This window comes from Lepidochelys olivacea (genome assembly GCF_965140295.1).
Source record: "Lepidochelys olivacea isolate rLepOli2 genome assembly, chromosome: 7".
In the NCBI taxonomy this organism is placed as follows: domain Eukaryota; kingdom Metazoa; phylum Chordata; order Testudines; family Cheloniidae; genus Lepidochelys; species Lepidochelys olivacea.
The window spans coordinates 98,597,867-98,614,370 of NC_140417.1; the positions used below are offsets into that span (position 1 = coordinate 98,597,867).

At 40.2% G+C, this 16,504-nt stretch overlaps 1 protein-coding gene across 1 annotated transcript in view; it reads left to right on the forward strand.

Moving 5' to 3' along the window:
- Positions 1–16,504, forward strand: part of STK32C (serine/threonine kinase 32C) — a 255,918-nt gene that overhangs the window by 219,734 nt on the left and 19,680 nt on the right. Inside the window, exon 3 of the mRNA XM_084634123.1 lies at positions 11,964–12,115. Within this exon, the coding sequence (XP_084490249.1) occupies positions 11,964–12,115 (152 nt within the window). The remainder of the gene's footprint in view (positions 1–11,963; positions 12,116–16,504) is intronic.

Consider the following 16,504-nt stretch of genomic DNA (forward strand, 5'->3'; position numbering starts at 1 on the left):
TCAAATAAATTGGTTAGTCTCTAAGATGCCACAAGTACTCCTTTTCTTTTTGAAATTCTTGGCTAACTGAAGATAATTCCTATGTACTCCCATTAACATTTTCAAGAAGCCTGGGAACAAAGATTTCTAGAGAGCTTGAATAAATTGGGATGATTTTGTATTTTCTTGGTGCAATTACATTTCATAAAACTTATTTATTATGATTACAGGGTACAAGAAGCTTTCATCCTTTTCTCATTCATTACACTGTTTCTGGTTTCCCGCATGTAAACAAGAAGCAAAAGTAATTAATATCCTACAAAGTATATGGTAAGCTGTTACAAATCAAAACCATTAATGTAAGGTTGTCCATGACACTTGGAATACATTTCCTGCTCCTTAAAAATGCACACTGAGAAATCCATGGTCTTCATACCTTAATATGAGATGAACTGAAATCAAAGAGTTTTTTGGGTTTTAGGGTGGGTGTTCAATTTCCATGGCTAGCCCCCAGCTGAACTACATAATATAACACAACATTGCCATTTTTAGGGATGCTTTAGAGCAATGACCATTTCTGGTTAGAGTGGTGTAGGCAGCAAGGAAATGGTAAGAGTAGAGTTGTTTTCTTATAGTCTATAAAATGTATTTCTGCAAGGTTTGTGTATTAGGTTGTTTTAGACAGAGTCAAATGTTACTTGTGCATACAAATATTTAATTATTTTTTTAACCACTAAGTATTATCTTTAAAAATGTTCTATGGTAGTTATGAGCTGGCTGATTTTCCATCCTAGAAGATATTATGAGCGATGGTACAGTTCACCAGGTCTGTAGCCTAGAAATCACCAGTGGCTTTAACAGAGGTTCACAGGTTCAATTGTACATACAAAAATCATGAAGCCATGGGTGTAAAAACAGGCAGATATACACATCTCCTGGTCAGTGTAGATGGAAGGCCCCTGGGGTGGGTGATGGAGGGGGAGTCTGCCCGGCCTTCATCCCACAGTGGCAGCTCCTGAACCAGAGGACTGGGCCTAGCTCCCCTCTGCAGGCATTGAGACCTGATTCATGGAGTTACAGCCCCACTCAGGTTTGGCCAGGCTGCCTCTCTGATGGTGCCCCCTTCTGCAATTTAGCACAGTGCATCCATTGAATCAGGAGGCTACATCTGCCTCTGCTAGAAACCCATTCTTATAGGATTAATTCCAATAGAAAATAACAGTGCAAGTAATCAACCACTGGAATAGCTTACTAAGGCTTGTGGTAAATTCTCCATTGGAGTCTTTCAATCAACATTGTGTATCTTTCTAAAATATATGCTCTAATTCAACCGCAAGTTATTGGGCTACCTGCAGGAATCACTGGGTGAAAGTCTATGGTGTGTGTTACACAGGAGGTCAGATTAGATTATCATAATGGCCCCTTCTGGATTTAGTCTAAAATTAAAGGTGCTGCTTGAAAACTCATGAGTTTGGATAGGCCGGAGAAAGGTTTGCGATCCTTGATCTTTATTGATTATGTATCCTTTTGGGGAGAGAAAATAAACTCTTTTGTGAAATTCTTTGTAAATGGTTATCGCAAACCTCTCTGGTCCTCCCTACTCTCCATGCTGTCACCACGACCCTCATCAGGAAAAGCAGCATCAAGGAAAAAGAAGTAGTTTATTTTCTCCCCCCAAAAGAGTATATAATCAGTAAGGATCAGAATCTCTATTGAGATCTATCCCTTTTGTATCACTCAGGAAGCACAAAGGTGTCAGCAACTGGCTACAAATGGCCAGCAGAAAATTCCCCCTGCATAGAAAAATTTCCTGGCTGGGTCTCTGCCCTTCTACTCATCGGCTGCAGCTTTGGGGATGTACCAGGAAAGAGAGTGGCATACCAGGCAAGGAAGGGGACATGTCAGAGGGGCTCTGCTGTACCAACTCTTCACGGACATGGGATCCATTAAGGATCTCATATTAATGGCATATGTTAGAATAGCCCAGCAGCTCCTCTAAGCATCATTGAGACTGACCAGGGTTGGCACATACCAGCCACCAGGAACAGAGAGCCGTAACTAGCTGCCTCAGTATCCCCCTCTTCTGTGCTGGCGTGATGTGTATGTCAATGACAATGTAGTTAATGTGAACAGCAGAGAGGAGAGTTTATTGGGCAAGTAGAGTGCTTTTTTATATTCTCAACATTTTTGTTTTCAAGATGTATGATTGTTTCTGCATCACACACTCAGCCAGCATGCACTAAACTGTTTTGTATCAGAATCACAAGAGCAGCAAACATTTGGATCCATGAGGCCAACCCTATTCATTTCCATTAGAGCAGGGGTTCTTAAAATTTTTCTTTCTGAGCCCCCACACATGCAGTAAAAACTCCACGGCCCGCCTGTGCCACAACATCTGGTTTTCTGCATATAAAAGCCAGGGCTGGTGGTAAGGGTTAGCAAGCAGGGAAATTGCCCAGGGCCCAAAACCACAGGGGGCACCTAGAAGCCAAGTTTCTTAGGCTTCTGCTTCAGTCCCAGATGTCGGGGCTCAGGGCTCTGGGCTTCAGCCCCATACTGTGGGGCTTCGGCTCTAGTGAGTCTAATGCTGGTCCTGTTTGGCAGCCACCCTGAAAAATACTCTCGGCCCCCGGGGGGCCCCGGATCCGTGGATGAGAATCACTGCACTAAAGTTCATAATACCCTAACACAGTATGAAGCACAAGGTTTGTGTTGTTGCAGACATCTTAAAACCCTTACAAGATGCCTTCCCATTTTTCTCCCCATCCATCGCCTCTATACTAATAAACAAGTCATTTGTCCATCATTTTCCGAAGGCTGAAATCTTGATGCCTTAGTTCTAACTCCCACTCTTAGTTAGCTGCTTGCTGGAAGGTTTTCTGACTCTGTTTCAAGGGGAATTATGATTTCCAGGAGCAACAATAAGCTATTAGTGTGTGCTCGCTTGCTTATAATTGTCTTTTAAATCCTTAATCTTTTATTGACAAGTATATTTCAGTTAAAAAAATGCTATATGGAGATGCAAGATAGAAGGGAGTTCCAGAAGTAGCATATAATGAGCCATGTTAGAGGATAACATCACAAAATACACCCCCAAGTTTTAATACCAACATCTTGTGAAAACAGAGAAGGAAAAAGAATAGCACCAAAGAAAATAAGATGATAAAGAAAAGAAAGATGGATGACAAAGCAGACAAAGAAGAAACCAAAGAAACATTGTCAGAATTTACTCGCCTGCATCGATAATCATTATGATATTTAGTGAATCAGTGCTGTGGTGCAATTATCAAGCTCTATAACTATTCTATGATACATGTAATATAGAATAAATGTTGACATTATCTAAAATATAGTGCCTGATTCACCATTGTGTTATTCCAGATTAACACCAGAGTTGCTATAATTTAATCACTATTCATTCTCAATAATGGACATGATACCAACAATTGCTGGCACCAAGAGGTTAATGTGTCACCTTTTTCCTCTCTTCAGTTCTGATGTTAATGGCCTTACTGCTGTGTAAAGATGGAATAACACAGTGGTGAGTGAGGCCTATTATCTCTTTCATATCTTTTGCCAACATGACCTCTATTTCTAAAGAAATGGAAAAGAGGAACAGCTATCAGTAACTGAGTGTCAGTTGCAGCTGTTAGCTACTAGCTTTTCCACTTCAGTTTCCTTTAATAACAGCAGATATCATATTGCAGAAAATAAGATTAGAGTTAGACAGATTTCATCATGCAGCCATGTGTGTCCAGGTTTAGGAAATATTTATTACCATTATGCATATAACCAGTAACGGTGGTGGTAGGAAGTGAAAGAAATAATAATCAGAGAAATAATGTGATGATAACCTTGAACATCCACCAGCTGCTACAGGAAGCAGATAGATGGGATCTTGGTTTAACATCTTTTTTCACAGTAAACCTTTCAACAGCTAGGTATGTGTATACATATTTAAATCCATAACATTCTTGTTCAGTAAGAATCATATTGGTAACTGCAAGATAATACCCCTAATTTCAATTTGTATCTTTAAATTGGATATTTTTACCAAGCTAATAGTAACTACCCATTATGCTGTCTCTTTCTAGCTGTAATATGTCCATGGTAATTTTATATTAGCTACCATTAATACTTGCAAATTGTTATTAATGGAAGTATTCTGGAAGTTTGGAATAGTTGAATGGGTTAGTTTATTTTTTCCCCCTCCATGTATAAAACTCATCTTGTTTGATTTTGATGTCATATAAATATTCTCTTTCTAACAATATTACATCACCCACCTTGTGTCTCCAATATCCTGGACCAACATGGCTACAACAACACTGCATACAACAATGGAAGATATTGATTCTTTCTAATGAGACATGAGAAGTCACCTTGAGGTCAGTCTTAGTCTGCCGTTCCAGATGAGGAGCTATATGAATGAGCTGCCAAATTAATTTTTTGGAAAATGTGTGCACTGCATTGTAATCATAAGTATGTCTGATAATTAAAAAAGAGGACAGACATAATTATACCATATGTAGAATTTTCATTAGCTTATTTTAAAATAGTTACTTTGATCGTTAGACAGGTTTCAGAGTAGCAGCTCTGTTAGTCTGTATCCGCAAAAAGAAAAGGAGTACTAGTCTCTAAGGTGCCACAAGGAGTCCTTTTCTTCTTGATCATTAGAGTTTCATTAGCATACAGAAGAATCACAGAAAGACATTCCAAAGGAAAAATTAGCCAGTATCTACAATCAAGCTGACTGATTTTGCTGTATTCCACAGTGCTTGAGGGTGCTGGTGGGGGAAATCACAAATTAACCTTTTGATACCAACAATTGCTGCCATCATATCTGCTGCTGAATAAACATATCAAGGACAAGACATCGTGACTCTTGATGTCCAAGGCAATGATGGGTTTAATTGGTTAATTGGAATTTGACATTTTCACTGATAGAATCCAGAGGTTATGCATTATTGCAGTCTGATGAGTGAAAGGTGATGTATGTGTGAAGCTTTCTGAGGTAAAATCACTCCCAAATTCTGCTTCAGAAACACTCTGATCCTAGTGCTTTCAAGTCAGTGAGGATACTCCATGTAGAGTGCTGAAAAATAAGGTCTTTTGCAGCGAGGGTGACCAGACAGCAAGTGTGAAAAATCGGGACAGGGTGTGGGGGGTAATAGGAGCCTATATAAGAAAAAGACCCAAAAATCGGGAATGTCCCTATAAAATCGGGACATCTGGTGACCCTATTTGCAGCTTACATACCCATTTTGGGTTTCATTTAATTTGATATTTCTTTTTGTGTATCTTCGGGTATGTCTACACTGCGAAGTTGTCGACAAAACTTTTGTCTTTCACAGGTACTTAAAAAAGCCACCCCGCAAAAGACAAAAGTTTTGCCGATGCAAGTGGCATTGTGAACGCAGATTTGTCGGCAGGAGTGCTCTTCTGCCAACAAAGCTAACGCCGCTCGTGCAGCTGGAAGTATTTTGTCAGCAAACGTGTCGACAAAGTACCGACAAAGAGCGTTTACACACGCTGACTTTTAGCAACAAAGCCTTGTCGCTAAAAGCTGCGTGGTGTCAACAAGCCGTCATCAGTGTCTTTCTGTACTTTCCTTTGAGATCAGTGTTTTAAACTAAAAAAAAGTGACTTCTTTTGTAACTTTTGTTAAATTTGTAAAAGGTTTTTTGTTTTTAAAAAAGTTTCAACTAAATCCAAAACCTTAGAACTCTAAAGAGAGATATTATTGCTGCCAATTGCTATTATACATCATTTACTGTTTATTCACATCAAGTCTGATGCAAGGCCTAATAAAGTCAATTGAAAGGCTCCATTGACAATCGGCTTTGGGGATCAGACACTATTCCTTGTGATATTTAACACTTGAATGCATTAGCACACATTGTAAATTATCAGTGGTAGACAGGGAAAACACAAAAATCTACCCTGAACCATAAAAATATTTGACAACAAAAATGTAGTTCCATCCTGAAAGTAGCCTGAGAATCACAACTGTGATCCAAGTAAGTTAAAAATTGTAACTGGAACTTATTTTGTGGTAGTGTGAATTGAGTGTACAAAATCTTTAGTCAAACAAGACTGGCAAACAACTCATTTAAACTGAATTTCTGGCTAGTGGAGGAACTCACTTCTGAAGGGAGAGGATTGATATAAATAATATGGGGTTTCAGTATATATGTAGTGTTTTAACAGTTAACCCTTTGCTTTTCATTACATCATAAATATAACACAAATAAATTGTTTAATCACTTTCTCTGATATGAACTAAATGATTATGCTTTTTCAGAATATAAGGAACAGAATACTAGTAATAAACTATGTGACAGATTGGTTTCAGTCTGTCTGCAGTTCCCATTTGATACAGAGTAGAGCTAATGTCAAGAAGAAAATCTAAGAATTCTATAAGCCATGTCTACTAAAGTCAAAGACAGTGCAGAAAATGAGCTGTCTGTAAATTGACATCTTCAGACAAGGAGGTTAATCATACTCAAAAAAGATCTAACAACAGACAATCAGCCCGAGAGTGGGGTGAGGGAGTTGCAAATGTGGCCAGAAAGTCCCTAGTTGTGTGGCTCTACCTTCAAAAGCATATTTAAGGTAAAAAGTGACATAGGAAAAGCAATAATGAAACTGTTTAGCCACAGAACTGAATACAACCCTCAGCGAATTTGGAGACAGACCACAGGAAACACCACTTTGGATCTATGTCTGTACTACAAAGTTTGGTCAATATATGTTATGTTGGCTTACAGCTGCCAGCTTCTATATGTCATTCAGGCATGTGCACAGTTGATTGCTTGCATTGGTGCTGCATGTCCTCATCACAAGTAGTTGCATCAAGAGAAAATGTAATACACCATGGGTAGGTATTCCAGTGTGCCCTGCACCACCATCTGGTACAAAGCCTTGTGGGATGTTTTAGCAGTGCTTTGTGGGATACCAGCAATTCCCTCAGGAATTTTTGGGGAATTATGGGTCAAGTTCCCACAATCCCACATTCTCTATCCCATAATGCTTATTCCATGCTATAATTTCATGCCATTTTTAAAATTTCCACCGCTTTTCAGTCTCTGACATCTCTCTGGCAGACGTTTGGCTCCTGCACAGCTCAGCTCAATTCTTATGACTATTGCTAAGACAGGACACACAATTCTCCTGTATCAGTGGAACTTCCGAGACTACTACAACCAGCAGTGCAATGAGGATGATGAATGGATGAAGAAATAAAAATGCCAGGTTGCTGCTGGCATTCATACACTGGCATTCATTCCACTTGTTAAATGAGCACTGAGTGGTGGGATCGCATTGTAATGCAGATCGAAAATGATGAGCAATTTCTGTAGAACTTCTGGATGTGAAAGGCCACATTCCTGGATCTGTGTGCTGAGCTCTCTGACACAGCGATACCAGAGTAAGGGCAGCACTGACACTGCTAAAGGGAGTGGCAGTCATGCTCTGGGTGCTTGTAATACTGGATTGCTGTTGGTCAATGGGGAATCAGTTCGGAGCTGGGAAATCCACAGTTGGGGCCATTGTCGTCTGAGTGTGCAAAGTCATTTAGCATATCCTTCTGCATGGGACCGTGACTCTCAGCAATGTGCAGGAAATAGTAGATGGATCTGAAGCAATGGGGTTCCCGAACTGAGGTAGGGCAATAGATGGGATGCATACTCCTATTCTGGCACCAATTCCACTTTGCCAGTGAGTACATACACGGAAACAGGAACTTTTTCCAGGGTTCTGCAACCACTAGTGGATCACTGGGGATGCTTCACTGATAATAACAGTGTGGGCTGGGCAGGGAATGTGTATGATGCTTGCATCTTTAGGAACAGAGGACTCCTCCAAAAGCTGCAAGCAGGGATATTCTTCCTTGACTGGCATATTCACTTTGGCAATGTTGACATGCCAGTAGTAAATCTGGAGGACCCAGCCTATCTCTTGCTCCTGTGGCTCAGGAAGCTGTACGCTGGCCACCTTGACAGAACCAAGAAAAGATTGAGCTACTGGCTGAGCAGGTTCAGGTTGACTGCTGAATGTGCATTTGATAGACTCAAAGTGCAGTGGTGATATTTACTAACTACACTGGAACTCAGGAAGGCACACAGTCCTATCGTTATTGCTGCATGTTTCTATTACATAATATGTGTGAAACAAAAGGGAAAAGGCTACTGGCTAAGTGGAGGGCTGAGGTGGACCTGCTGTTTGCTGAATTTGAACAGCCAGACACAGAGGCTATTAGAAGAGCCAGCTGTGGAGCTATACAGTTGATGGAGTCCTTTACAAACTCATTTTAATAGTCAGCTATAGTTGTGTTATACAATGCTTTGGGGAACTTGTGTGCCTGTTATGGATTTGTAATGTGGCAAATCTGCTTGGTGCAAACTAGTAAATATACTCTGCATTTCAAAAAAATAAAACTTTATTGTGTGCAAATAAATGGGAAACAAAGTTAAAGTGCAAATAAACAAGTTAAACATTTTAGCAGCACTGTAAGAGTGTGATGCATCCTTATAAAAACGGAGTAAAACATGCATGTTTACGTATTCAATATTACAATGTTTCATTCATGGTAAAAACAAGTAGGGGACTGTGCTTTCTGGCTTATTCTGTAGTTATCACAGATCAGAATAAGTCTAGTCATTGTTTTATTTGTTTTCCCCTGCCATGGAGTGGTAGGGATAAGGGTTCATCTTCTGCTGGCACCTGGTATGCTGTGGGGTAGAGGGATCAGTGATCATAGGGTTTTCCATGGAATGGCAAGGCAGCTGTGTATTCGGTCTTTGGGCATTTAGCTCAATAAATGTTCTGCAACATCTGCGTTTGTTGCCTGAGCAAACCCATAATGTCCTGGTGCACTTCCTGCCTTACTTCTCTGATCTTTTCCTCTCCTCCAACAACCAGTCTTTCCATTCCTGGCCCTTACCCTGATTTTAGCCATTTGGCCCCTCCAATCCCCATGTTCACAGTCAGCAGCTGTGGAGCACTGGAAGATATCAGAAAACATGTCCTCCCTGGTCTGCTTCCTTCTTCCCCGCTCTGGGTCAGGCATTCAGCAGACATGGAGGGGGCACCTCTGAAGGCCTCCATGCTAGAGGCTGCTGATTAAAACATACAGATACCGCATTATATTTACAGTCACAATGGCAAGGGAAAGGTAAGTCTCACAACTCTCTTACATTATTTCCATAAAAACCTTTAATAAAAAATGCTAATTGTCACTTTAGCTTTGAAGGACCTTGTTACAGCATCACTCTTCAGCTTAAGCCATGGTTAGTACAGAGTAGTATGGGGGCATGGAAACTGTTGCATGGAAGGTTTAGATGCTGGCTGCTCCTTGGTATGAGTATACGGAAAGTGTAGTAAATATTGCTAATATTTTCACATGCAGTGGTGATTTTGACTAACACCTCACTCCTGAGGGTGACAAAGGTCCAGAGAACATTGCTGCTACTGGCATCCCAAAGCTCCTTGGTCCATATGTTGCTCACTTGCTTATTGTAATGGTGCCAGCAGAACTCACCACAGAGTGGCATGGGTCTGTCTCCTGTCGCCTGGGAAAACACAAGGTTGCCATCCCTAGAAATGTTCGGGAGAGGGTTGCAGAGCATTTCCATGAAAGTTGAGAGATTGTTGAAGAAGATAAGAGAGACATCCTCTTCAGATAAACAAAGTACTCCCCCTGGGGAGAATTGTGGGGCCCCTGTCTAGCTCGACAGGCCAAACAATGGAAAAGCAAACATCAGCTGTATCTCTTCATTCTACCTCTATCCGGAGGAGGGCAGTGATCTGTTGTGGATTGTGTCAATTGGACTGCTATACTAAATTTTTTTGAATTAATTTCCTAACACGTAGTAGTTCATTAAAGTGTCAACTAAGTATGCATTCTAAAGCATTAACTTTAATTGTATTTCCAGTGCTGGTTTTAAAAGTAAAATGAAGAAGCAAAAGTTGATGAATTTGTTCTCTAACTGGGCCGATGGGATAGGTGCTATTTTTAAACAGGGAAACAAACTGCTTGTAAGGAATAATGCATCTGTGCATGTACCTGAGCTCCCTTCCCCTCCATCTCCAGGCTTATCTGTGCTTGCCTGGTGAGACTGGCTCAACTACAGTGGAGTTCTGAAGAGCTCCTGGCTCACTGCAGGCTTTGAATCACCCTCCACTTCCCCCATCCCCTCTTCATCCTCCTCCCTGTGCACTGCAGGAGTTATCATACCTGGGTCTAATGCAGGGTCAACAGTCACATTCGGCGTGCTGGTGGAGTTCCCACCAAGTTTGGCATACGGTTTACAGTAGAAGTGGCCTCCTGGGTAGCCCCAGATTTGTTGTTGCTATCCCTCACTTTCTGATAGGCCTGCCAAAGTTCTTTGGCTTTCACCCGGCATTGATTCTCATCCCTGTCATGCTCAAAGTTTAACATCCCCAGTGCAAGCTTCGTGTAGATATCTATGTTCCTTCAGCTGCTCCTTAGCTAGGCTTGCACAGCCTCTTCTTTCCATAGGCCAAGGAGATCCTGGACTTCTGCTCTACTCCAGGCAGGAGAATGTCGAAGTATAGCTCTCTGTCAGTGCAGAACTGGCATGGTCAGATGCTCGCAAAGGTGGGCTAGAAGGTTTGCTCACCAAGGTGGCCAACCAGGCAAAGGCATTTCAAAAACATGCTGAGGTTTTTAAAGAGGGTGACCTCTGGGCAGTAGAGTTCAAAATTGTGACCAGAGTGACCACTGTCATGGGGGCTGGTGCATTGTGGGATAACTGCTGGAGGACAATTAGGGTTGACACAGTTGATGCAGTGTCTACATTAGCACTATGCTGATAAAAATAGGTCAACTCTGGCTGTGCATCATTTGGCAGGGGTGCTGGGGGGGGAGGGAGGGCTGTAATTGTGCTTAAGTTGATGGGAGACATATTTAGGTTTGGATAATACAAACCTATGTTGAAACAAGTCGACTTAGGTCAATCCATCTTTGTAGTGTAGACCAGGCCTGGGGAAGGAGATGTTTGTGATAATAAGACAGGCATATCAAAGGAACCAGAAATGCACAAGAGGACTGTGAAAGAGACCTAATACTATAAGCTACATGGGACTGATAGGCTTGGTGGCCAAATGGATCACAAGGGAGAAAAGAAAAAAAGTGCTCCCTAGAAATGTAAGTTACTTTACTGTAACTAAGCATGAATATGTACCTGCCTAGCTTAACTCTTTCCAAGTATGAGACTAGATCTGTTATACAGTCTATTTCTTATGTCTTAATCTTGTTTTTAATTTATTCTTAAAGAACCTTCTTTTTAAATAGACCATTTGAATCTTTGTCAGTTGTCTGCAATTTCATAAAGCCCATCCCTGAGCGGTGAAAAAAACTAAGCAACAGCAGCGAAGGAAGGGTGTCTGGACTGGAGCACTCTAGGGCCCTGATCCGTGGTGGAAGCTTTTAGGAGCTAAGGCATAAAACAACAAATACTGCTATGAATAAAAGGGCATACCTGACCCATTAGGTGTGCCATTCACAGGGCTGCAGTCATATGGGTACACAGGGTGTGCCTAGTGCCTAGATGGGAATTGAGTTTAAAGGATGTCAACAAAATTCAGATCTAGATTTTGATCACTCCACAGTTCGGGGATGTTTGAATGTGGGATTCTGATTTGGCCTATTATAAAGATAAAGGGTCAGTTCTAAAATTCTGATTCAGATCCAGTTCAGAATTCAAACATCTTCTACAGTCCACAAGTATTTGGACTGATAACTTTGTACAGGCCAATATCTAAAGAGCACCTGAATTAAAATGGGCCTGATTTTGCCAAGTGTTCCTTTCACCCCATCCCCTCTAGTTTAATTAGCATTTTGCTGAATACCACACATATTTGAGCCCCAAGACACCAAATGATACAGCTATAGTCAGATAAAACATCAAGTAAAGGTATATCACTGTCATCTACTTTTTTTTGTGTGTGTGTGGTTCTAGGTGTGTATTGTACAAAAGAGAGATACGGAGAAGATGTATGCTATGAAGTACATGAACAAACAACAATGCATCGAAAGAGATGAGGTTCGAAACGTGTTTAGAGAATTAGAGATCCTGCAGGAAATTGAACATGTATTCTTGGTGAATCTCTGGTGAATATCTTCTTTTCTGATGTACACTTCTGGTGACTGCATGTATTCACAAACACCTTACAGTAACCCTCATAGTCAGTCAGTTTGCACTTGACAAGGGGCGATGAAAGAAATCTACTGAGTTGTCCCTATATCATCACTGGATTTCTTGCTTATGTGAAAACTTGGGGAATCTGTCCTCACAGCTAAGATGTTTACATTTTAAGGCACATTTTTAAATCATTTGATAAATTATCTTACATGATTTCTTTAGAATATTTTTTTTAAATTGGTAAACAAGTTTTCTTTCAAATCTGAAAATCAAATAACTGTTCCGCTCACACTTTTTGAGTTAAATTTAAAATAATTTTGCAATACAACATGTTAAAGTGAAGTTTGGCAAAGGAACTTTGATGCAGTCAAACAATTTAATCATAGTATTTAATTAAAGAGCTCATACGTTATTGTACTTTATGTATGGAGATACTGATCACTGTGATTCTGTCCATGTTCTTTACTTTTTCATCATGACTTGTGTGCTATATTTTGTAATCCTTGCATCAGGCACAAACTTGAACTTAAAGAATTAAAAGAAACTGGTAGCTCTCCATGATGTAGATTATGTTTACCATCTTAATAATAAATAACAATAAATAATAATAATGCCAGCAACATGGTACAAATGTGCTAAAAGTGTATGGGGCTTTACACATGGTTCTTGTCTCTCAGGCATCTTTCATTCTAAAGGAATTGATTTGCAAACACTTGCTACGTACTGGGTAAATGGACTGCTCTGGGTCATAAGCGCTAGAAGTAAGATTTTGCTAGGTAGGCCCTATTAGAGCGGCCCCAGTTCATCAGGGCAGTTTAAATATGCACTTTAAGTTAGGCACATGTTTAAGTACCTTGCTAAATGGAGGCCAGGATGACAAAGAGAGGCCTGTGAAGCGGGTGGCCAGACTACATGAAATATGGTCATACAGGTGCTCAGTGGCACCGTACATCTCACGCTATACAGTAAGCATCCAAAGACACACTTCAAAAGCTTTTTATGGATCAAAAAAATTTTAGACTTTAGCTGTGCTATAAGGAAATAATTGCAAAAATTAAGAGTCAAATCACTGGTATTTGTTGCAGCGAACCAGTCATTGCATAGTCTTTGCAAGTGGATACATCATCAAGTTTGAACTGCTATTAATACTGAGCAATTTCAAATGTAATCACCTTAGCTAGTGTTCTCCTTTTGACACATATTTAAGTAGTCTATTCAAATTATCAGCCATGTGGCAATTATTGAAAGCCTTGTTGTAAACAAAATGCTTTATAAAAAGTTAAACTGGTCAATTAAAAGTGCATTCGTTTATAATTCAGACTTATTTTCGGTATTCACTTTTGCACAACCTAAATCTACTGGCTGATGATAGAAAATGATCCAATAAGCCCCAAAGGATCATAAATTCATTTTTGATGAGCATGCAATAGTCCAGATATTTATCTGAAGTTTATCAAAATATTTGATATTCCTTCCACCACCATCTTCATGATCCTCTAATGGGTCCTGATCCAAGTTACCCCTGCTGCAATTGCTCTTGCCTCCCCACCACACATGCTCTTTTGCAGGGATCAGCAAATCTCAGTAAGTCTGTCATCTTCCTTGATGGGCCCTGGAAGCTGAATTCAATTTGTGCATGCTCAGAGACGCTGTGCCAAGAGAGCATTTAATGCATGAGTGCTCATAAGATTCATTGGCAGCCAGGCCCAACAAACAGGTTTACTGAGTTCCATGATAGAATATTCAGAGAAAGCATTAGGAAAGAGGTAATATTGGAAGATACAGGAATGGATCCATGGCCCATATTTACAGACAGTGGGGAAGGTCAAATCTATATAGCTTGGTGGAAGGAAGCTGGGGTCAGGTAAGAAGGTTACAAGAAGGGAGGGTGATGTGGCCATACTGGGAAAGAGGATGAAAGTGAGAAAGAGAGGGTGAGAGATGGGTCATCCTTATCCAACCTGAACATTGGCGTTGGGCTGCTTAAAATTTTGAGTTGCTTTTATATTTTTCAAATGGCTTCACGCATCCTTTGTTACAGTTTATAGTATATTATTTCAAACGATAAAGTAGCTTTTTGTAAAACCGCAATTCCTCATTTGAAATCTGGAGAATATAATGGAATCAAATAGCCAATATTTCCAATCCAGCAGTTTTTCAAATTACCTAAAGACTCATGCAGTCACATCTTCTCTGCTCTTTAGAAAAGTGTGTTGTAATGATAAAATGAAGACTGTGTTCATAAAGTAACTGGTAAATAAGGTGATTTTTTAAAATAAAAAATGCAGTGAAGTATATTGATAGTGCCATAGTTTTCTCTAATAGGTGCCAAATTTCCTGTTGGATTCCAAAGTTTATGTCACAAATGAAATGTGTTTGTTAGTCTAAAATTAATCCCTGTTGCATATTGTTTGACCTCACAAAGACATCAGGAATGACGGGCACTTTTTCTCAGGAAAGATCCACAAACCTGATAGCAGGACAGGCTGAATCTGTATTGATAGAGTTGGCAGGGATGTGTGCTTCAAGGAGTCAGTATCTATTAGCCAGTGCTAATCCTCCAGCCATGTTAATGAGCAGTGAAATTTCCCGAAGATTGAAAAAGCCCCAATAGCACTAAAATAAAATGACGAAATAAAGTCTATGCATAATGCCTTAGGATTAGATTCAGTAAGTCCCTTCAGTATAGTCAAGACAATCGGCCTGAGTTTGTAAAACCATTTTAACAATTGCTCTACTGAGGTTGTTAAGAAAGTAAGTGTTTTCTCTTAGCGCTATCAGATAATAGAATTGTACATTCATTTCTAGCACACATTCAGTATAAGAACAGAAATTTGTGAAGCATAATTTGTGATGCATGCATCGCACAATCCCACATATAATTCACTAAGTAGTACTGTTGTCACAGACAACTACTGGAAATTCTTTTGAGGTATGTCCAGAGTTTGGTGGGGTTTCTCACAAAAGCCAATTGTTTCAGATTTTAAAAAGACCTTTCTATTTTGTAACTGATATAAGGCTCCTGCTCTGACATTCTATGAGTTAAATTAGTCCTTGTATTCTCTTACTTCATTTTCAAAAAAGAGAAAAATCAGTTTATGAAAAATACAGAAAATCTGCATTTAGAATGAGTCTGAAGTTAAAATGAAATGGGTCTTTAGTAAAGTCCCAAACTTTATCTGTTAATGAGGTGAGTGATTCATAAAATATAACAGGGAACTATGTAGCTCTGGGTGAATGGTTAGTAGGGGCTGACAATGTTTCTCGCAGTGAAAATCATTAGAGCAAAGTGTTGAAACTTGAGGCCAGATTTTCATAGCCTAGCTTCCCCGTAGGTGCAGTTCAGGCCATTTTCCTGATCATGCCACAGATTGGTAACTGGATGTCTAATGGTCTGATTTTCAGAGCTAAGCACTCAACCCCACTGGAAAACAATGGGAGCTGTGGACCTCAGGCTTAGGCTTAAATTGCACTAAATTGCACTCTCAAAGAAATGAGTGCCAAATTTCGCCTGTAATTATTTCTGCTGACAAAACTGTGGATACAAAAACTTTAGGCCTGGTTAAAGTCAGGCTGAAACTGAATCCCTAGAAATCTCAGGTAACTATTTTCAACTAAATAATTTAGGGCCTAATCCTGTGAGTTGCTCAGACCCTCCCATAAAGTGCTAAATGCACTCAAAGGGCCCTTTATTCCCACTGAACGCCACATGGGATGGGACCTTTAATTTTGTTTGGCTGATACTATATATAATGAGGGTTTTTTTAAACAATACATAAGCAATAAACTTTTGTAACATATGATCCCGTTGACATGCAGGCTGCCATGATGCATGCTGTGTGCAGTTCCGTTGACCTCAAAGGATTTGCACATGGTGTTAGAGAAGAATTTGTCTCACTGCATAAATGGTGCAGATCCTGTACTGGCTTTCTGAGTATTCATTGGAGCAGGGACTGGAACCCAGGTGTCACCTCAACCCAGGTGAGTCACCCAACCTAACCATCAGGTTCTCTCTCCCCCTTTCTAAGCCTCAGCTGGGAGGTGAGAAATCCAAGTTCAAATTCCTGCTCCAATGACTATTTAAGTATTTTATACAAAGAGGAACAGCTTCAACAGGCGAGATTGAGAGCCCCACCTAGATTATCCCATATCTTAGTGGTTAAGGCGCTCATCTAAAATGTGGGAAACCAAAGTTCAGCTCCCTGTTCTGAATCAGACAGAATGGGGACTTGACCCTGGGTGTCTCCTATCCCAGCTGAGTGCTATAACCACAGGGCCATTGGGTAAACAAGAGGGTCCTCCTCTGGTTTTATGAATCTATCCCAAAACATTTTTGGGGGCCAAAAGTATTTAGCAAA